The sequence below is a fragment of the Notechis scutatus genome, chromosome 1 (assembly GCF_049901735.1).
Source record: "Notechis scutatus isolate UNSWTSFEM ecotype Mainland chromosome 1, rNotScu1.2, whole genome shotgun sequence".
Taxonomy (NCBI): Eukaryota; Metazoa; Chordata; class Lepidosauria; order Squamata; family Elapidae; genus Notechis; species Notechis scutatus.
The window spans coordinates 301,165,794-301,189,841 of record NC_142009.1 but is presented as its reverse complement, the minus strand read 5'-3'; the positions used below and the strand labels follow the sequence as shown (position 1 = coordinate 301,189,841).

The window sequence follows — 24,048 nt, the reverse complement described above, 5'->3', positions numbered from 1 at the left end:
TGTGTGATGACAACAAAAAGGAATAATGGCAAAGGAAGATATTTTATGAAAATAAATGTGAAAATCCCAGACAGTGCTTTTAAGTGGACACAAATATAAATGTGTTCATGTAAATCCATTTTAGTTGTCAAAGTTGTACAGTAATTGACGTATTGGAACAGAACTGGAGAAACTCAATTTCAAATCTTTGCCAGGGAAACCTCGCTTGATGTGGGTTCTTTCTCTTTCTCTCAGGTAACCTATCTCAAAAAGCTGTTGTTGTGGGGATAAAGTGGAGATCATCTTGATCTCCACTTTATCCGCCTTGATCTATTGAAAGAAAGGCAGGATATAAAGATAACATACATACATACATACATACACACACACACACACACACACACACACACACACACACACAAATAAATAAATAAATAAATAAATAAATAAATAAATAATGTCTCGGTTTTTCCATAAGAAAGCTGAAATCTGCTTCTGTAAAATCTTCCAAGATTTCTAAGACTTATTACTTGAAATGATGATTGCTATGGATTACTTGTAAACTTCTCTGATAATTCAGAAAGTAGAAATTGGTTTTATAAAGTGTGTTCAGAATATTTTTGGGGGTTTCCATGTTTCTTCATGCTTCATTTTATTTGGATTGTTAATATGTGGAATAAGATTTAGATTCTTAAAGGCTTGCCAAAAGCAGAATATTTTTTCTAATTTAAAAACTGGGAATAATCTAAAAATAACCGACAGGAAGATTTAGTTTGTTTTCAACAAATATTTACATGCTATAATATTGCCAAGGCAATATCGAATGAAAGTTGAAGAGAAAAATAAATACATCAAAGCAATAAAAATATTTAAGATTTAAAAACATGCTAATTGTTTTAATAAACTTAATAAGAAATATATTTCTTATCTCCTGTTGCAAAAGAGCCTGGATGGAATTACTAGGTAGAGATGTATTACTGTGTATCATCATTATATTGATGATATTTGTCAGTGTATTAAGGGTTTAGCTCCACCCAGTGCTTTCACGAAGTTGTTAAATAAGAACAGCAGAGAGAGTAGAATCCTGTGGGACCCCAAAGTGCAGTGGTTTATGGCCATGTCTCTCTCCCCAGAAATACAGGTGTTAAATGTATCTGTGTTGCAGCTTTCAGAAGATGCCCTATTAAAAGTCAGATCATAAGGTGAAACGGGATCTGTAGAAAGCTTGACCTAAGCAATGTAAGGTTTTGTACTGTATAGTGAACACTTTAAATTGGGTGTGGCATGCAGCTTGCAACCAAGCTACCATACAAAATACATTGTCTGAGACACCAAATAAATCTTATATCTGATAGCAAGCTATATACACTATGCTGTAATTGGGACCAATTTATATTAAATTTCTCTCCCAATATTTTTCTATTGTTTCAATTTGTATTGAATTGATTTAATAATTTGAAACAATAGTAAAATCACCAAAGCTTTTGAAAGAGCCAATATAATTCTGTAGGATCATCTTCTAGTTTCTAATGTCCTCTGCATTGTTTTGATGCCTGATTTGTTACCATATCCAATTCAGTGCCAGTTTTGAAACCTCAAAAATGTACAGTTTTGTTTCTTTTACCTAATATTTAGCTCTTCTTGACAAATTCTTTCATATACTTTCAGCTGAACAATGCTTCTTGAAAATTCAGTTTCAATAATTATTTTGAATATGCAAGTTTACCACTCCTGCTAGAAATGAGCGAATGACTAAATTAGCTCTGTGCATCTGTGCTTTATTATGTCACATTTCTGTCATCCACTCTTTTACCAAAAAAAGATTTAACTTTTTTCAATCCCAGCAGGTTTTATTCTCTGCACTTGCTTAGTTAAATTTCTGTATTCAACATATATTCAAATAATCACTGGAAAAGTTTGTCCCGTGTTTGAGCAAGGTCATTTTTCACAGAAGCATGGGTATAAAATTGGGGTATCTGAATATTGTAGAGAGATTAGTATAACTAGTCCCTGTGGCTTCTGGAATAAGATTAAGTGTAATTTTGTAGTTATAAAAAAAATAATTCAAACAATTAAAATATTGCTGGCTAACAAGCCTTGATTTGAAAATGGAAATATAGTACTACTATTTCTTAAAATGAGAAAAATAGAATATACATTTCCTTATGAACATGTTAATAGCAATATTATGTTTATACATGGACTACATACCGTAGAATAAGTTCACGTGTTACATTAAGTTAGGGTGCTCAGCTGAATTGCCCTTTTCAGTAACCTTTCTAATCACAAGAAGAGGTATATAAGCCACTTATTTTTCCTCCCTCCCTTTGGTTGCAATCCATTTTAACTTACAGCTGAGCTTATTCTAAACTTGGAATGAGGGAGAGATAGCAAAAATTTGACTGAACAAAGCTGATAAGGAAATATATTAAAGTATTATAATAAATGATTCACTCCAATTCATAGTTTGTTTCTCTGCTTTTAGATGACTATATTTATTGCATCTCTCCCTTCTTTCTCTAGTACTTCTACTGCAGACTTTCAAATGCACTTGAACAGATGTAAATCTGAATCTTTTTCTGTTAAAGGACATAGATGCATTTGTTGAAGGACCTGACATTCATGATTTTGAGGCTTGAAATAGTTAAAAATTATTGTGAAGTTGCAAGCCTTAAAAGATCAAGTGGACCATTAAACCTTAGTTGTGGCAGTTCTTTCATAATTGACCATTGAGGAATTGAAAAAAAAAGAGAATATACTCGTATGTGAAAGCCTATCAAGTTTTTCATAAAATATCAAATTCAAATGTCTACTTTTTCTGAAGTATAGATATCGATATATACGCATGCACATTGTTACATACCCAGTCTTTGAATATATAATGGGCTTTTCAAAGCTCTTTTAGTTGCCCCCTAAATATATTCATAGTTTAATAAGAATTACAATCACCATGTTTTGTAATTTTACAAAAAATACAAAAATTTGTAATTTTGTAAAGTCACAACAATTTGTATTTTTTTCAAGGCCCAATAGGATTTCAGCTTTCAAAATCCTCGCCCTTTGGATCAGTGACTGTCTTTGAATCCATTCTTCCTCATAGAGTGGTTGATAGAATAAAAGGAATTGGTGGGAGAACAATTACTTACCGGTATATAATCTTGATTTTCACACAAAACCCAGGAAAATATAAATGTATTATAAATAACTAGATAAGATTTGACAGAAATAAACCAATTGTGTTATATATTGTTGTGGAGGGTTGTTTTTAGTAAACTTTGTTAAATTGAAATCTCAAACCACAAATAAATGAAAAGTTTTCTGACTTAGTAACCCTGAGAGAATAATCCCTACATATTACAGTTGCCTCAGAAACACTGCATATAGACTTTGGACAGGGTCAGTGAAGGCTAGCTCTGTACATTCTGTTCAGAAGAAGTCGAGTCCAATGCCAGAAGCACTGAAATCAGTGGCAAAGCATGAAACTGTACAACTTATGGAATTATGTTGTGCCATAAATCTTTTGTTGAAGAATACGGAATGTACAAATGCAATTAATTTTTGTGGCTAAGATAAGGTAATATTACAAAACTCAAATCCTCAGATATTAAACTTTAATTCTAATCTATACAGTGGGATATTAACCATATTTGATTTTGGAAATATGGAAGACAATTTAAACTGTTATATGTAAAATATTTTGTTGCGGTCTACAGAATAACAATGAGATTAAAAAAATACTAATATGTAACACTTTACACAGTATGTGATTTATACTTTAGTAATCCATACAACCAATTAAGAAAGATTGGGTTGATTGTAATTGAAATTATACCATCATAGAGACAAAAAGTAAAAAATAATTCCAACAGTGTAGGGAAAATGTATTTTATTTCCATAGTTAAAATGTTTACTTATAAACTTCAGAAAAGCAACTGTGGTACAATTGTAGAAGAACAATGGTTGAAGAAGGAAAAATTAAATCAGATCATTTTGTGGAGAAAGTACAGCAGAGATTTTGGTACTACTTAATTCTCTGTAAATGGTAAAGATGTGTTCAAGTCAAATTGGACTCCTGATAATTTCATGGATACATCCATGCAATTTTGTGAGAATAGTATGGCAGTTTAAAAAAAACCTGCAGTCTTGCCTAAAGCCCAACAATTTTCTGATGGTCTCACCTGCAGGCCTAATCCACTTTCATTTCTGAGCTGATATAAGCTTAACTCTGTGCTATTATCTGCTGGATCCAATTGCATGAGTAACTCTAGTATGTGAGTGTAATAAAAAAATCTATTAATCTAGTCTAGTCTTGTCTAGAATCTATTTTGTTTCTAAAATCCACCATATTCTCTGTCACTGTTCAATTCTACCATTGGCTTTCTCAGATTAAAATTCCCACATCTTGATTTCTTTTTCTTCTTGCTGATTATGGAATCAGAATATATAAGCAATATTCAGAATTTGTGGCAAAAATTAATGTTTTAGTGTTACTATCTCAAATATACACATTATTTGAAGTGAAATACTGCAAGGAGCAGGTAACAAGAGAACTGGAATTCCATTTCCAGCCAGAAAATGACACTGTTTTGTGGTTGTGGTCAGCAGAAGTCCATAAGAAATATGCACTAAGAAGGAGCTATTTCTGTTAGAAAAGCTTTATTTTGTTGACATAGACTTTATGCCAGCATACAAAGAAAACATGGAAAGACTCCAAATTCAGTTCAGTTTAGAAATATTTACTTTTTTACAGTTACAAATTGTTCTCAGAACATGGAAATATTCTTGCAAACATTATAATCTGTCTAATAATTGGCTGACATTGTTGGTTCCTGCTATTAGAAATTATGATCTAGGCAAGGTATTTCATATTTAGAAGCCACTGTACACCACATGGAACAAATCTCTTCCTTATCTAAGCACTGACGGCAAGTATTTCCTCATGCTAAGAAAAATTGATCTCACAAGATGCTCAGTGGTAGGATACAAATTTTTTTACTACCGGTTCTGTGGGCCTTTTTTTGCAGCACCCCCACCCCATTTTTTTGGGCCTTCCTGGCCTTGGGAGCCTCCAGGGGAGGAATTTTTGCTCCCAAAAGGCTGCCCTGGGGCTCAGGAAGGAAAAAACAGCATAGGAAGGGCACGCAGTACCCCTCCATGCTCCATTTTGCGGCCTTCCTGGCCTCGGGAGCCTCTAGGGGAGGCGTTTTTGCTCCCAGAAGGCTCCCCTGGGGTTCAGGAAGAAAAAAATGGAGCATAGGAAGGGCATGCAGCACCCCTTCACACTCCATTTTGGGACCTTCCTAGACTTGGGAGCCTCCTGGGCAAAGCAGTAAGAAGGGGGGGGGGGAAAGAAACACCTTAAGGAGTGACTGGGCGGGTGAGCATTGGGCGGACAGGGTGAGTGAGCATTGGGAATCAGGCGGGCAGGGCAAGCGAGCAAGCAAGAAAGGATTGGGGCATGGCCAGCCAGAAGATAGTACTGGTTTGGCGACCCACACCAAATCCTTGCTACCGGTTTGCCAGAACCGGTGCAAACCGGCTGAATACCACTACTGTTTATGCTTCTTCATTTTTGATACAATTTCTGAAATGAATAGTTCTTAGCAAGGTAGGGATTTTTTTGTATTGTGATAGTCATATCATAAAAGGCAGAATACGAAGCCATATTGGCATGGACAGAAAGCATACTTCTAGACCAAATATACATGAGTAGCAAAATCAGTAAAATCATATTTCAACATATGTATTCATATGTTTTTCATACAGCCTATTTATTTGAGGCCTAGTAAGAAGGAATGCTTGTTCTCACAACTCATGTCACTTCATTTAATATAGTTGTGTAAGGGAATGGTTATTTAACATGACTGTTACTCTCCTATGTTAAAGATTCTGCTACTATGCTACTATAAAGTAGCCTTCCTGGAGCATCTGCAGTGTCTGTTTCTTGTATTTGTCCTACATTGAAGGGCTGAGAAGATGTGCAATTGAATGGAAAGGGAAGGGGGGGGAGATAAAATGTGTGGTGTTTTTTTCAACAAATTTCATGTGTTACCTTAGGTTTGGTGATCTCAGCTTATTATTCGTTCCGGACTTTTCAAATAAATAAAAAAACTAATTTAGAAATAGAGTTAATATGGAACAAAACATCCTTTTGGCATTTTCTCCAGCTATTGCAAAATTCTTTCTCACAACATCATTAAAAAAAACCTTACAACTTAAACCATTTACAGCAACAAGAGAGTAAGACAAAGAAATAGTTAGATATGAGAGATAGTATAGAACAGGGGTCCCCAACCACCGGGCCGCGGACCAGTACCGGGCCGTAGAGCACTCTTTACCGGGCCGCAAAGAAAAAAAAATAAAAAAATGGCGGCTTTCTTCGCCTTCGGTGAATGCTGCTGGGATCGGGATCAAGGACACAAATGAAAGAAGGGGAGGGAGGAAGCAACCGAAGCCTGTCCTGCTCTCTCTGGCTCAGCTCTCTCAGTCGCTTTCGCTCCTCCACCAGCCCAGGAAGAAACTGCTTCAAAGAAGCCGGGGGTGGCTTTTCCTGTCGCCGCAGCTTCCCGAAGCGCCCGTTTCACCCCACCCGCCCGCCCGCCCGCTCGCGGTTCAATCCACAGTGCTCCGTTCTGCCTGCCTGCCTGCCTGGTTGTTTAGGAACAGCTTCGGCTGAGAATAATAACTATTCGCCTCTTTTATCAGCGAAGCTGCTCCGAAACGAAGAAGGCAGGCAGGCAGGCAGGTAGAACGGAGCACTGTGGATTGAACCGCGAGCGGGCGGGCGGGCGGGGTGGGGTGAAACGGCGCTCGGGAAGCTGTGGCGACAGGAAAGCCACCCCCGGCTTCTTGGGCTGCTGGAGGAGCGATAGAGTGACTGAGAGAGGAACGAGGCAGACACCTGAGGGAGGGAGGAGACAGACACCTGAGGGATGGGGCTGAGGAGGCAGGGCCGAGCGCTCCCTGAACTTGGTGGTTTGCTGGCAGACGTTTTATTACCCGACTAGGTAACAACATCAGATGTTACCTAGTCAGGTAATGAAACGTCTGCAAGCAAACTACCAAACTCGATTCTCTCCCCGGTCCTTGAAAAAATGTTTCTGCTTGAAACCGGTCCCTGGTACAAAAAAGGTTGGGGACCACTGGTATAGAAGACAATGAAGTTGTCACATGTGGGAGTTTCTCCACTTTAAGCTGGCCAGCCTTGTCTAGGATTGGAAGTTAACAGTGTCAGTCCTGGTCAGTCTGCTTGAGAATTCCAGGGATATGGACTAGGCCATGGGTATCAAACTCGATCGTGTCATGTGATGTCACATGACAATATCATGATGTTTTTTGGCTTTGGGGAGCCGGGTTGGCATGTCCTGCACATGATGCGGGCCACCAGTTTGACACTCCTGGACTAGGACATGACAAAACACTTCTATACTGTTGCAAAAAACAGATCTATCCACTAGGAGTTAAGCTTGATTCAAAGAAAACGTTTATAAAGCATAGCAGAGTCTTACAAAACCTTTTAAAAAAATTGGTGATTTATATTAGTCCGGAAATCTGCAAATATGCTTTGTCTACTTCCTATTGATCTGAAATGCAGTTCTAGCCATCCTTCGAACATAAATTGACTAGTTTTCTTGTTCTAATGAAAGGAATCCTGCAGGGCAACTGCATATGTACAATAAGCTCCTTCTTCAGATTAATGCCAGTCATGTATTATCTGTCTATCAATGTGGTAGACATAACAAGGAGACATTGTTTTCATTATTAAATGTTGGCTGGCATAGTTGGAAGATATCAGGCAAAAATAGTTATCTTTCAGTGGGAATATAATTTAGAATCTATGCAGTAGACTCTAAGGTCCATGATTTCATGCTTTTTAAACGGCTGCTAAAAAGGTAGGGGAGAGGATCAATATAAAACTCTAGCAAGATAGTTTTCCAGAGGACTAATTCTACAACAGAGAAAGCCTACTTTCTGGGGCTCTATTAGATGCCATTGCTTCATTGACAGGACCCAGAGTGAGCTAACTATATCATACTGTATAGGACAAGCAGAAATGATAGGAGACAAATGGACCTTCAAGGACATAAGCTTACAGTCATATGGTGTTTTAATGGACAATGAGCAAGTACAGGTAGTCCTCGACTTATGACCACAATTGAGCCCAAAATACTGTTGTTAAGTGAGATATTTGTTAAGTGAGTTTTGCCCCATTTTATGACATTTCTTGACATAGTTGTTAAGTGAATCATTACAGTTGATAAGTTAGTAACACAGTTGTTAAGTGAATCTGGCTTCCCCATTGACTTTGCTTGTCAACAGATTGCAAAAGGTGATCACATGACCTTGGGACACAGCAAAGGTCATCAGTATGAACCAGTTGCCAAGCATCTGAATTTTGATCACATAATCATGGGGATGCTACAAAGGTCGTAAGTGTGAAAAAGTCATAAGTCACTTTTTTCAGTATTGTTAACTCTGAATGGTCACTAAATGAATTATTGTAAATTGAGGACTACCTATAAAACAATCATAATAACAATCATAATAATAATTGCCCAGCGACCCTCTTTAAGGTGAGCCGTATCTTCCTAGGGAAGGAAGAGATTGAGGTCCACCTGAAGGGGCGCGCTGAGGAATTTGCGGATTTTTTGGAAGACAAAATCGCTCAACTTCGTTCCCAGTTAGATGCCGGCGTGGTTGCTGGTCCAGTGGAAGCTCCTGAGGCAGGTTCTTGCCCTGCTATCTGGGAACGGTTTGACTCTGTTGCTTCTGAGGAAGTGGAGAGGATCCTAGGGAGTATGTGCGCAAGCACCTGTGTTTTAGACCCATGACCCTCCTGGCTTGTGAAAGGAAGTGACAGGCAGGTTGACTCTGGTGGTGATTAATGCTTCTCTACAGGAGGAGACGGTGCCCCAGCCACTTTAAGGAGACTGTGGTCCTCCCTCTTCTTAAGAAACCATCACTGGACTCCACCTGGTTGGATAATTTCCGACCTGTCTCCAATCTTCCCTTTTTGGGAAAGGTTGTTGAGAAGGTGGTCACGCAGCAGCTCCAGAGGTTTCTGGATGAAACGGATTATCTTGACCCCTACCAGATTCAGGCCTGGATTTGGGACAGAAACAGCATTGGTCGCACTTTTGGAGGATCTCTGGAGGGAGCGGGATGGGGGTAGTGCATCCCTCCTTGCTCTACTTGACCTCTCAGTGGCTTTTGATACCACTGACCATGGGATTCTCCTGGAGTGGCTTCGGGGGATGGGAGTGGGAGGCCTTGTGCTGTCTTGGTTCACATCCTTCTTCTGCAGCTGCTCTCAATCAGTGTTGATAGGAGGGGAGAGATCCAGCCCTCGACCACTGCTTTATGGGGTTCTGCAGGGCTCGGTACTCTCTCCACTCTTGTTCAACATTTATATGAAGCCGCTGGGTGAGATCATCCATCAACATGGACTGAGGTATCACCAATATGCTGATGATACTCAGCTGTATGTCTCGGCCCATGGTGAGTTAAGCGTTGTTGTGTCCTCCCTCTCACAGTGTCTGGAGGCTGTTAGAGGCTGAATGGGGAGCAACGCATTGAAACTAAACCCTCGTAAGACCGAATGGCTCTGGGTTTAGGGTTCGTTGGCTCAGGGAGAATTGCCACCTTTGGTCTTGGATGGGGTGGCACTACTCCAAACAGACCCTGTGCATAATCTAGGGGTTTTCCTGGACTCACAACTCCTGCTCGAAGAGCAGGTGGTGGTCATGGCCACAAGGGCCTTTGCGCAACTGCGGGTTGTGCACCAGTTATGCCCTTTCCTGGACCAACAATCCCTACTCGCAGTCACTCATGCCCTGGTCACTTCCCGTCTTGATTATTGCAATACACTCTACATGGGACTGCCCTTGAAGAGCACCCAGAAGCTCCAGTTGGTGCAAAATGCAGCAGCCCGCATGGTTTTGTGCAGACCCCGGTATGCACATGTGTCACCTCTCCTGTAGGAGCTGCATTGGTTGCTGATTTGCTTCCAGGTGCAATTCAGGGTTCTGGTTGTCACCTTTAAAGTCCTTCATGGCTTGGGACTGGGTTGTCTGAGGGAATGTCTCTTGCTGCTCACATCTACCTGACCCATTAGAGCGGGAAGTCAGGGAATGTTGCAGGTCCATCCCTGAGGGAGATACACCTGGTGGGACCCAGAAGAAGGGCCTTCTCCATGGTGGCTCCCTCTCTCTGGAACATCATTCCCCCAGAGATTAGAATGGCCCCCACTCTAGCATTCCTTTGGAAGGCACTGAAGACCTGGTTTTGCCAGGGGCCTGGGGAACCAGAGCGGGGTGCAGCCTATCAAATGCCTAGTGTGATCTGCTGTTGATGGGGCAGGGGGTAGGTGTGTTTTTTCCCCCAGATTTTTTTCTGTTGTACTTTATTAATTTATTTGATTCTTTTTGTTAGTTTTTATTGGTTTTTATTTTTATTTTTTGTTTTAAATATGGTTTTACATTGTGTAAGCCACCTCGAGTCACCATGGGGGAATAGGCGGCAATATAAAATAGATAAATAAATAAATAATAAATAAATAAATAAATAAATAAATAAATAAAATCAACCGAGGAGATAGGCAATCATCAAGAATTAATCCGTCAAACAGATGAAATCAGCAAAATTTTATTTACTTCAGAGGGAAGTCTGATAGGTACTCTTTTTACTTATAAATCCTAAAATATAGGAGATCATATGTAAAAGGAAGGTTTGATGTATTCCTATCTATAGTGTTACCAGCCTAGTTTGGGTTAGGATTTATCAGCTCCTCTGAATCAGGATCAATAGTGAACATTAAGCATATCTTATACTATACCTTTTATAACAAGTCCCATGCTAAGTATATTTATACATCTTTCCCCGCAATTCCCAGATCACTTGGAGCAATTCTACACCTTTTTATTCCTGTCAAATGAGAAACATTACACATAATGTGGCAAAATTTTCTGTGATCTCATGTAAAGTAAATGTATTGTATGCTAACTATAAAAATAAGATAGGCAAGACAGGACTTGGGAAAACCATTCTGTCAATTTAGATCAAATGCTTTCCAAAATCCTTTAAGAAACTAGTTAAGGGACTATTGAGTAAATAAATCAGGAGAAAAAAATCTAGAATTTAAATAATGGAACATGAACCTATATGTAGAGTTTAACTTTAGCTTCACTCTTGTCCAAAAAGACTAATCTTGCTGAGTCATGTCCATAAGCCTTCTGGTGAGTAAACCAATTCCTGAATAAAGGATTAAGTGTCCAAGTTTTCAGCTATGACTGGTGAGAAACGTATATCTAGCCAAGCAGAATTAGAGGCAGTTGGATGCAAGCAGTGCATTTATGACACATTCACATTTACTGTAAGGCTTAGCTTGATATCCAAATGAAGTATTTTGTAGTTCATATAGCTAAAGTAAATATGAATACAAGCTTGGTTTATTTTATTTTGAAATTAATTTTTGTTAACTGCCTTGAATACTCACTGTTTGTAACTATTTCAGAAAATTTCAGCATGAAATATAGATAGTGGAAATAACAGAAGCTAGGCTTTGCACACACAACATTTCAAGTTCAGCATTCAGGACCACAACTGAAAAGTTTTGAAGTGTTTACAGTGTGATAAAATACTCCGTGCTGTAGGGTCTACAACTTGTTGTCTGAGTCACCCTCATAACCCAGCTTACATTCCAGATAATGATAACCTACAATTCCCATCCTTGCCTGACAACAGCTTTGCTTATAAAGTAACTCATGGTTGTAGGTGAATGTTCCATGTAGAAGTCATTGTTGTATAGTATGAACAACGCGCATGCATGCACACGTACACACACACACACCATAAATAAGTTAATACAAGCCAAAGGCTACAATCAAAAATGGGGAAGGTGGGACCAGGTGGGAGGGAGGTGGAAAATATTCTTAATTAAGTTATTGGGCAATAAGGAAATATTGGAAGGGCAGATTTAGTACTTTATAGAATAATCCTCTTTTTTTCTTTCATCATCACATTTTTCTCAGCTCGACCTTACCAAACGAATAGAAGACCAGGGCCCATTAGATGTGATCATACATAAACTGACAGATGTCCTAATTGAAGCTGACCAAAATGACAGCCAGTCTTTGGAGTTGGTTCACAGGTTCCAGGTGAGTACTATTTGTTATATGCAATTATCAGCTGCACTTCTATTTCTCTGCAAACAATTCTTTTAGTTGAGAATTGCCTAAAAATATTTTATGTAAAGAAACAGAATATGGAACGTGTTCTAGATCTTGATGGTGAAGGAACTATCACAGCTGAATCTTTCTCACCTGACAAACTTCATGTTTAAAAATATATATTTTTATATATTAATCATAGATGAAAAACTCACCTCTCAAAAACAATGAAAAAGTGTGACATGAATAAATAAAATAAACATGCAAAGAGGTGCAAATCACACATTAAAAACTACTGCATTCCTGTCTGAAGTATAATTTTGTATACGGCAGCACCGTTGCATAGAGGACAAACAATTTTGTTCCAAGTTCCAGATGGGGCAAATGTATTCTATGCAAACAAAAATACATATTAAGTTCAACAAAAACATACTACCAAAAATCCATTTACCTCTGTAAGTTACAATAGTATGTTATTTATATCCCTGGTTTAATATCTGGCAACATGCATAATCTGAAGGACTTCTTAATATAAGGAGAATAGAACAGAACAGAACAGAATCACAGAGTTGGAAAGCACCTTGGAAATTCTAGTCCAACTCAGGTAGAAAACCCTACACCATTTCAGACAAATGGTTGTCCAATTTCTTCTTAAAAACTTCCAGTGTTGAAGAATTCATAACTTCTGGAGGCAAGTTGTTCTACTGGTTAATTGTTCTGTCAGGAAATTTCTCTTAGTTCTAGATTGCTTCTCTCCTTGATTAGTTTCCATCCATTGCTTCTTGTCCTGCCCTCAGACACTTTGGAGAATAGTTTGACTCCCTCTTTTTCGTGGCAGCTCCTGAGATATCGAAACACTGCTACCATGTCACTCCTAGTCCTTCTTTTCATTAAACTAGACATACCCAATTCTAGCATTTGTTCTTTATATGTGTTAGCCTCCAGTCCCCTAATCATTTTTGTTGCTCTTCTCTGCACTCTTTCTACAGTCTCAATATCTTTTTTACACCATGGTGACCAAAATTGGATGCAGTGTTCCAAGTGTGGCCTTACCAAGTCATTATAAAGTGTTATTAATAGTAATAGCACTTAGACTTATATACCACTTTATAGTGCTTTACAGCCCTCTTTAACAGAGTCATCATATTGCCCCCAACAATCTGGGTCCTCATTTAACCAACCTCAGAAGGATGGAAGGCTGAGTCAACCTTGAGCCTGATGGGATTTGAACTGCCAAATTGTAGGCAGCTGGCTGCAGCAGAAGTAGCTTGCAGTACTGCACTCTAACCACTGCGCCACAGAGGCTCCATAATACTTCACGTGATCTTGATTCTATCCCTCTATTTATGCAGCTTAGAACTGTGTTAGCTTTTTTGGCAGCTGCAGCACACTGCTGGCTCATATTTAAGTGATTGTCTACTAGGACTCCAAGATCCCTCTCACAGTTACTACTGTTGAGTAAGATACCACCTATACTGTACCTGTGCATTTGGTTTCTCTTGCCTAAATGTAGAACCTTACTTTTTTCACCATTAAATTTCATTTTGTTAGATAGTGCCCAGTATTCAAGTCTGTCAAGATCCTTCTGAATCGTGTTGGCTATTACTGACAGCTTGGTCTTGTCTGCAAATTTAATGAGTCCCCTCCAAAAAAAATTGATGTCTGAAGAGGCACAATGACAGGAGAGCCTTTTGTCAGTTCTGGTATGTTCATCAACAGCCAAAATTGATCTTAGTTAATCTAGGCAGCACAAAGATGTGACCACTTAGATGTTTAAGGAGTTAGAGACTCTTAATGCATTATCAAACTGAATTTTACTTCAGTTGAATTGGTTATCAATTCAAATTGCATATGTTAGTCTTAAATCTCCAAAGAGTTTGGAACCTATTACCTTAATATCCACATTCATTTATATAACATTGCAGATACGTTAATTTCTTTTTTCAGGTCTGCTAATAACATCTATTACACAAGGAACAAAATTGACTTGATCCAGTATTTATGGAATTCAATTGCAGTTGATTTAAGCAATTTTAAAAAGGTCTTCAATGCTTGTTGCTTCATTTCTTAAGGGTTTATATGACACGTGTGAGTCAGAATTTTTATCTTATAATTTCTGATATATCCAACGTATCTTATCTCATTCTTCTTGTATGGACTTTAGTCCTTGGCTCAGAAACGTTAGGGTGATATTGTGAGAGCTTGGCTGTAAAACTGTCTTGAATAAATAAGATATAAAATGAATAGTTCTTCCCTTAAGACTAACAATAATAATCATGAAGTTATACTGTCTAAGCAAAAGAAAAATTAACTAGGCCAGGCAATTAAAAACATGGGTTACTTATCTTTAAAATGCAAAATGAATGTATGACTAGTTTCTTTTATTTCTTTTAAGAAGCACAGTTTGTACAAATGACCTAGATTGAATTCTTTAGCAATTTTTGTTCTGTATTACACTTTTTCTTTTTTCTTTTTGGACCATATTGTAGAGACACACTTCAAGGTGAAATGTACTTAAATGAAAAACTGTTCCAAATAATATCCACAATTGTGTAATATTCTCCTTAGAGCTGCTCGGATCATCCAGAGAGTGGGTGGTGCTTCAGTCTCTGCTGTTGTAGGCTGAGCTTAATTCTTGAGGAACGCTCCTCCTTCCATCACGTGGCTCCATTACAGCGTTCCCCATTTTTATGCTCAGCCTCGTGCAGAGTAGGCAGTGTTTTCAAGTTCTCTTGGCCGTCTCAAGAAAGTAAAATTGGCTTCCGCTCCCCTCGTAGGAAATAAATTGTTCAGACCATCTCTGGATCCCCTTTTAGTCGAAGGAAGGAATAAGAAAAAATTCCTTCCATCCCTCATCCGCAAGTCAGACCCCTGCAGCCCTTTCGGAGAGCTCCCTTTCGTCCCTTTTTCCAAACCTCCTTCTCTCCCAGGTACCCTTTGGCTCGGGACAGCCTCAGGACAGGACCGACTCCTCTGATAGGCACAGAAGGGGCGATAACTTCAAAAGGCCCTTTCATGGCTCTGGCAACAGGCCCTTCAGGCGCTCCAGATAAGCCACCAGATTTAATTCCCATTGGCGGGCGTCTTAAGACCTTTGCCAACCAGTGGGACTCCTCCACTTCTGACACCTGGGTTAGGGACACCATCAGGTTTGGCCTTGCCCTCGAATTTCAATCTTACCCCCCCCATTTTTTCATGCCATGCCCCCTCTCCAAGAACCACACCAAGCACAGCCTCATGGACTCAGCAATTCAGCACCTACTTGACATACAGGCCATCCAGCCCGTTCCTCTGTCTCAAAGAGGACAGGGATTCTATTCCCACTTATTTGTGGTCCCCAAACACTCGGGGGGATAGAGAGCGATTTTGGATTTAAAGTGGTTTAACCACCATCTCGTATACCGCAAATTCAAAATGAACACGTTGCAATCCATCCTGCTGGGCGTTAGACAGGGAGACTGGTTGTCATCCATCGACCTCTCTGAGGCATACCTACACATTCCAATCCGACCCTCTCATTACAAATATCTGCGTTTCTGCTACAATAACCTCCACTTTCAATATGTGGCTCTCCCATTTGGGTTGGCCTCTGCCCCCAGAACCTTTACCAAGGTCCTGGCCGCTCTAGCTGCCCACCTCAGAACCCTCCCGGTGCGCCTCCACTGTTACCTGGATGATATCCTCATCCTATCCCCTTCCAGGGACCAAGCAGTGAGGGATACCCAAATCACCCTAACCTCCCTCCAGGAACATGGGTTCCTCATCAATTGGAAGAAAAGCCAATTATCCCCCTCCACCAGGATAACCCACCTGGGGACGGTAATAGACTCTGTGAAAGGGAAGGTGTTCCTATCTCCGGAGAGAATCCTCAGTATCCAAAAATCTGTCAGAAACATCAGACGCCTTAAGAGGGTTTTCCTTCTAGAACTATCCCAATTACTGGGTAAAATGATATCTTGTCTTTCCATTATTCCCTGGGCCCGTTTCTACTCCAGATCCCTCCAGTGGTTCCTGCTCCCGTACCAAAGAACCGGATCAAGCAACTCAAAACGCAAGGTCAGGGTCCCACCAAGGGTGCTCACCTCCCTCCTTTGGTGGAGCAAAGCGTCTATCAACAAGGGCTGCCTCCTCAAGGAGCCCCCAAGACTCACCGTTACCACAGACGCCAGTCTGTCCGGATGGGGCGCTCACCTACAGTCCCTTACAGCACAGGGCAGATGGTCAGCGACAGACAAACTGTGCAACATAAACTGGTTGGAGCTTTGCGCCGTCCATCTGGCCCTCCGCAGTTTCCTTCCCCAGGTACGTGGCCACCACGTTCTCATCCTCACCGACAACATCACGGCCAAAGCCCACATCAACAAGCAGGGAGGCACTCAATCATCACGCCTAATGAGGGAGGCCGAGCGCCTCTGTCAGTGGGCGGAGTCTCACCTTCTTTCCCTCAGGGCAGACCACATCTCGGGTATCTCCAACACCCGAGCAGACTGGTTGAGCAGGGCCACCATAAACCAGTCGGAGTGGCGTCTCCACCCATCTCTATTCAGGGAGGTGACATCCATTTTCGGCCCACCAGTAGTAGACCTGTTTGCCTCCCCCCTCAATACCCAACTTCCAAGGTTCGTTTCAAGATTCCCATCCCCAGGGGCGGAGGACCACAACGCCCTTCGGTGTCCGTGGCCCACGGGCCTCCTTTATGCTTTCCCTCCTCTGGCGCTGGTGCCCATAGTCCTTCAGAAGGTACTTCACGAGAAGGCGGAACTGCTTCTCGTAGCACCTTATTGGCCCTGTCGCCCTTGGTTCGTGGACCTCCGCAGCCTATCAGTAGCCCCTCCCTGGAGAATCCCAGCAGACAGAATCTCCCTGTCTCAAGGTCCCCTTCTCCACCCGAACCCCCAGTGGTTTCAACTAGCCGCCTGGAGGTTGAGCGGGAACGTTTGAGGGGGGAAAACCTCTCTAACAAGGTCATTGATACCATTTTAGCAGCCAAGCGACCCTCAACCACAAGGATTTACGACGCCACCTGGACCATTTTCCGTAAATGGTGTGTCAAGCTTCTTATCGACCCAACTGCCCCCTCCATTGCCCAAGTACTCGACTTTCTCCAGGAGGGTCTCAGCAAGGGACTGTCCCCCAATACAATAAGACGTCAGGTAGCAGCCTTATCTACAGTCATCTCCTGTAAAGAGGTCAGTTCCCTCTCTCACCATCTCCGTATTCGAGCCTTTCTGAAAGGGGCCACAAATTTACATCCTCCGTCCCTTCACCGGTACCCAACCTGGGACCTCAACAGGGTCCTTACTTCCCTCACAAAACCACCCTTCGAACCCCTAAGAGAGGTTTCTCTTTGGTTCCTATCCTACAAGGTAGTTTTCCTGGTGGCGATCACATCAGCCCGTAGGATATCAGAAATCGCTGCACTGTCTGTTAGGAAAGACCTTTGCGTATTCCATCCCGACCGGGTGGTCCTCCGGCTTGACCCTTCCTTCTTGCCCAAGATTAATTCGGTTTTCCACAGGGCTCAAGAGCTTATCTTCCCCAATTTTTGCCCTAGGCCAACTCATGAAAGGGAGAGACTATGGCACACTCTGGACGTCAGACGTGCCTTGCGGATTTACATTAAACGCACTGAGACCTTCCGTAAGTCCGAGGCCCTGTTTATATCCTTCCAACCAAAGTCACAAGGGCTCAAGGTCCCTCCAACCACCATAGGCCGTTGGATAAGGGCGGCCATTGCCAAAGCATACCAGGCTCAGGCCCTCCAGGTGCCCAGGGGTATCACGGCTCACTCCACTAGGAGTGTGGCAACTTCGGCTGCCTGGGCTACCCAGGCCCCAATAATCGACATTTGCCGGGCAGCGACGTGGGCCTCCCCGTCACCCTTCATTAGGCATTACAGGATTCACAGATATGCCTCAGTTGAGGCTTCTTTCAGTAGAAGGGTTCTTCAGAGGGTTCTCAGGGAACCCGAGGGGACTACAGACCAGACGGCGCCCCTTCCGTAGGACAGGCCCAGCTTTGGTATGTCCCACTCTCTGGATGATCCGAGCAGCTCTAAGGAGAATGGGCGTTGGTTCGTACCTGACACGCCATTTCTCTTTGAGCTGCGAGGATCATCAGTTAGAATTATTGCTATTGTACAATCCTCTCTGCTGCATAACCTCTCTCTCTGAACTCAATTTCTCAGTTGGCAGTGAAACTCTCCAAACTCGGTTCTGGGGGACTTCTTTCTCTGGAAATGGAGTCTGAAATGTCTCCAGAGTTCATTGTCACCATGGGCCTATCCCAGATCATCCAGAGCCCAGTACAGGACAAGGAGCTCATAGCAGATTTGTTGTCGCTTCCACAGCAGTGGCTATGTGATCTGAAGGGTGTGTGTGTTTGTGTGTGTGAGTGAGTGAGGTCTTGGTCTCTCTCTTGTCATGGTCATATCATGCCCTGATTTCCATGGGATTCCATAATGCAAATATCCACTACATAGAGACCGGACTCATTAGATAAGTCCAGCCCTGGGACTGATGGACTTGGATGGGTTTCAGAAGGAGTTGAAGGTTGTTCTTGCTAATCTGCTGTATGGTTGTAATGGAATGTGTCAACCTTGGAGGATGAAGGGGAAGACATACTGCCTAGGAAACAGACAAGAGAGGGTCTGCTTGGTTGCTCCTGCTTGGCTGCAGATTCTGATGGTGGACAAAGCCAGCCAGGAGCAGCTGAGAAGCTTCTATGAGTACACTGCTTACAGCAACAATAAATAAGGATTCCTGTAATTCTCATAACATTTTTTTCACAACTCATTGGATAAAATTCATCTGTTAAAAAAAAAATAGAAAAGATGAGAGATTATTAGGAAAGGAAGCATGCAGATGGATCAGCAAGAAAAGAAACCTGTTATTCCCACAATGTTACAATAATGGATTATAGGATGGATAGAAAAAAGAGGTTCACATTTATCATTGAAGAATTTGTATAAGAAAAAGAGAAAATCTTAGCATTGATAAAAAGAAGATAAATCTAGAATCAGGAAAACACAAGGCCATCAAAATCTAAAAAGTAGTGGAAGAACCAAAACAATACATTGTGTAAAATGAATGGACCGTTCTATGTACATGAATGCTTTTATGTTATAGAGCAGGGGTCCCCACCCACCGGTCCGTGGAACAAGTCCTACCGGGCCGCTGGCTTGCTGGCCGCCGCCATCTTGTTTTGATGAAAAAGTGCTTCCGGTGAGCTTTTCCGGTAGAAAGCTCACCGGAAGCACTTTTTCATCAAAACAAGATGGCGGCGGCCAGCTGATGTCGGTACCGGGCCGCGCCATAAAAAAGGTTGGGGATACCGGGCCGCGGCGTAAAAAAGGTTGGGGATCACTGTTACAGAGGATTCTTTTACAAATTCTGCTTAATTCACATAGAGATTTTTATGAAAGGCATAAATTTTAAGTAATTTTAATTTAACTTTTTATTTCTTCATCCTTGTTTCTTCAGTTCATTGGACATTGTCCAACAATTTTCAAAAAGCTGTAAAAAATTTTAAGATAGCTAATGAATTTTCTTGGATTTTTTTTCTCCCAGAAAAAAAGGGTTAAGACAAGAAAGATAAGTTCATCAGTGAATGTTTTCTTTAGATCTGCTTTTATCTCCATTAGGAACTAGATATTAGTTGTTGTTGTTTTAATTTAGACACTGCATGCGTGTATGGCAGCCAATCCATTTCATTACAAAATGGATACCATATTCTTGAATATTCCCTAGAATTCACTTTGTGTAGTCTGTAGAATGCTTTAGTTCATTGCCCAGTCCTTTAAGCATTATTGATTTTGCCATTGCTTCAAATGTACGTTGCCCAGAGCAACAGCTACCTCTGTTCACTTGCTGCTCGGATCATATATTTGTGCTCCGTGTTCCTTTTGCTCAAATGCTCCAACATAATTGCTTTGGGTTTAATTTGCTTTGAAGATTATTGATTATATTGAATGGAAAAGTACTAGAAAGGGGCTTGAAAGTAGTTGTAACAACAATGTTATTTTTTTTACTTTAGTAAATCAAGTAAGACATGTAAGAATGAGCCTTTTCCTGTGTAAATATTTAAAACCTATACTCAAGAATTGGTATTTGTTTTTAGGATTTCTTTTAAACAAAGTATTGATATTCACTACACTGTATATATTATGATAAAAATAATTTAGAAATACCATTTTTCCTGAGAGTAAGAGTTCATAAATTTGTGCAATTAAATATTTACAAGTGAAGTTTTGTGTTGATTATAAAACATTGTGTGAATAAATAGTTCCTGGAGGAGTATATCAATAATGTCAGACAAGCAGTCATTAAAGATTCTGTAATTTCTTAGAGCTAGTAGTCTTCCTCTGTGGCACATTACTGCAGGAAAGGTTTGAATATGTTCTTGGACATCATTCAAATTATGTAAAGTTTCATCAAGTATCACCCCTCTCCCCCAAAACAAGAGGAAATTAAGTATATACCCTAGAGTACCTTATAAAAACTTTTCAAATATTTAAGGTTTATTTGGAAAAATATTAAAACTGAAAAAAGGTTGGTGAATAAACTTAAAGACCATCTTCTTTGATTGGCACTGAAAGTTGAAAAAGAACTCATGTTGAATGAAGTGTAATTGTCTTTTTACATTCACTCCAATATTCTTAGTCCATCCTCAAAATTAGTAAAAAATTAGATACTGAAATGCGGACAAAGCAGTCCATTGTTAGGTACCGAATCTCTCCATAGATCATCATCTGAGCTTGAGGTCAAATGCACTAACAAAGAGTACATAGTTTGTGAAGACTATGCAGGCCAGAAATGGGAGTCTGACAGGAGTACAGTTCTAGGAATTGGCTCCTGAAAGTAAAAGAAAAAAATGTTACTGAAGGGGCCTGTTAAGTAAAAATTTGGTAACACTTGGAAGAAACGATCTAAATCACCAACATATAAATTATGAGTATGATAATATCATTCATGTTTTGATTCTTGCCATTTCTTTTAGCACATACAGATGATTGTACATACTACTTTCACCAATACGTTGTCAAGCTCTTATAGCAATACATGCCAGGAAGCAAAATTTTCAGTCTTGTTAGGCAGACATAATGCCAGAAAGAAGGGATTAGATAATACCTTGGAAACCAAATGCAAAAAGTCATTTATTAGGGAATATATTAAAATGGGGTCTGTGTGGACTATTTGACTTTCTCCCTCACCGATTCTGTAACTAGTGGACTGAAGCCTTATTAAGAGGTAACACTGAAATACCCATCCATTCCCCATTTGCCATGTTTGGATGAACACCCTTTTCTTTTTCAGATTTGAACAATACCATTATTTATTTTTATTTCATTTGGTTTGTCAATTGCTTACAAGATAACATATCCTTCTGAAAACAGAAGCTCTCTGTGCATCTTATACAACCTCCGAAGTTAAATTTTGTGATATTGAGAGCCCTCCCCTGACAACACTATTGAATTTTGGTGACTCAGTTGCTTGAGATAGAAAAACAGCACACAAGTATATAAGTCCTAAAGTAGACAACATAGCCTTTTAAAAAATCCTCAAAAAAAGAAAAAAAAATAGACCATTCCAGTCATGTTCAGATGGAATGAAACATCCCTATCTTTTCACCTTCCCAATTGCATCCCTTGGGCCACTTAAATAATGCTAAGTGCAGATCCTAGTCACCAAAAATAGCCCACTTATACAAAAAAGCAGGAAGAAAATACATGATTTTGCTTGTTTTGTCCTGCTGATAACTATAACTCTGCTATTCTAGGAAACCTGCCTAGAATTCCACTTTTGGAAGAATTATTTTGAAAACTCTGGATTTATATTTTCTTTCTACAGTATTACCGTATATGCCGGCGTATAAGACGACCCGGCGTATAAGACGACCCCCCAACATTTCCACTCAAAATATAGTTTGTTATATACTCGCCCCCTCTTCCGCACGCCTTCCACTTTTGCACTTTTTTTTTTTTGAGGCACTTTTGTCTACTGTGGAAACGAATCCGTGAAGCTGAAAGGAGCAGCCAGCCTTCTCCCAGCTCCCAAGGAAACGAGGCTCGCACCGCCCGGGCTCCGCTGAGGTATCCGGCTGGGGCTGTCAGGAGTTGTTACCGCTGGCGCGGCTCCGGTCCCGCATTGCCTCAGGAAGGGAAAGGCAAAAAGGAAGAGCCGCGGCGGCGCTTTGCAATGGCAGCAGCGGCTCCTGGTTTTGCCTTCCTTCCTGAGGCAACGCGGACTGGAGCCGCGCCAGCGGTAACAACTCCTGACAGCCCCAGCCGGATACCTCAGCGGAGCCCGGGCGGTGCGAGCCTCGCTTCCTTGGGAGCTGGGAGAAGGCTGGCTGCCCTTTCGGCTTCACGGGATTCGCTTCCACGGTGCGCAAAAAGTGCCTCAGCCGCGGGCAGCCGCAGTGCTACCCAATTCCTATTTGCCGGCGTATAAGACGACCCGGCATATAAGACGACCCCCCCAATTGGAGGCATCTTTTTCAGGGCAAAAAAGTCGTCTTATACGCCGGCAAATACGGTACTTGTTCTTTGTAGATGAACTAGTAATTAGTTTCTTTTTCACCAAATGGGATTATACAGTGTGGAATGCAATATAGCCTTTGCTATAAATCTTTGCCCTAAAAAAACAATCCACTATCAGGATTAAGATTACTATTCCTCTATATATTTTTTTCCCATGTGAAAATAACTGAGCTGGTCTCCCAAGAGACATAGATGTTAACAAGCTGCCTAAGGTAATAGGTATTCCTCATCAGCTTTGCTCCTTGGGCCTAACTAAAATAGAGATACAGATGGAGAAATCCAGGGTCAAGCTAAAAATATGCAATGCCTTAATATAGCCATTTTATTTTGCTATTGCTCAAGGGGGCATTTTCCTCACTTGCATTTTAAAAGTTGCATATTTCCGTTGATGACATGGTCACACAACTGTTCATTTATTGCCAAAGCCTGGAAAAATACGGTGTCTAGCTGTATTTCCTTCTCTTTCTCCCGGATATGTAGAAAATTAAAAGCAAGCTTGTCCCTAATAGAACAATGGCATTGTAATTATTTTTGCTTTGTAGTTAAAACAGGATTTGTATAGCCTTATTCTTTGGAATTGACTTTCTGTCCTCTCAGACTCTAGGATAACTCCAAGTGGCAGGCAGGTAACTTTTTAACTGTTATCTAAAGTATTACATGTTTCTCCTTAATTTCTTCACATTATCTCTTTCAAATGTAAACAAACATATTTCTGCATCTAGGAATTGATCCTGTTTAGTTCTGAACTGTTTCATCCTACTCTTTTAAGGGAAAGAATTACTGAGCAACTCTTTTCAGAATTAAAAAGCATCCAATTTTATGTGATCAATGCTATGTCCCAGTTTATGCTTCCATGAAAGAACTAGGAAGTTAGAAAACGATTAGCCTTCACTCAATTTGAGTCTTCCAAGTATTTCCAATTCCCATAATTCCAAATTTGGGAAAGAGGGATTGGGCTTATCAGAAATGTTTTTACATATTCATTAAACCAATAATGAGTAATGTTTTATGGGTAGAAGCCACACCTGAGTTTCTTAATCTATTAGTGGGCCACAAGTCTTCTGGTGATACAGTGATTTCCAGCCTCTCTTTTTTTAAAATATAATTTCTGAGTTTAGAAGGAAGAGTCAGAGTGAGGATGGGAATGTTTCCTCTATAAAAACTCTTGTATTGTCTTTCCTATTGTCTTAGTTCTGTCTGAGGTTGTTTTTGAAAATCACCAAGCCTAATTTGGTGGTATGAATTTATGTCTATTGGGGAGCTCCACGTAGACTTGAGGCTGCCTATCCCACCGTTTAATTATATATGGTTCATCTACTGTATGTGCATGCAGGTCCCTGTTTTGTGGCATGTTTTAAATGC

The 24,048-nt window shown here is 40.7% G+C and overlaps 1 protein-coding gene and 1 pseudogene across 2 annotated transcripts in view; both read left to right on the top strand.

The window, feature by feature from the left end:
• Positions 1-24,048, top strand: part of ITPK1 (inositol-tetrakisphosphate 1-kinase) — a 136,326-nt gene that overhangs the window by 67,605 nt on the left and 44,673 nt on the right. For both annotated transcript variants that reach the window (XM_087952092.1, XM_087952091.1), the window contains exon 3: positions 12,009-12,134. In XM_087952092.1, the coding sequence (XP_087808218.1) occupies positions 12,009-12,134 (126 nt within the window). The remainder of the gene's footprint in view (positions 1-12,008; positions 12,135-24,048) is intronic.
• On the top strand, positions 9,390-10,330 carry LOC148133458 (uncharacterized; annotated as a pseudogene).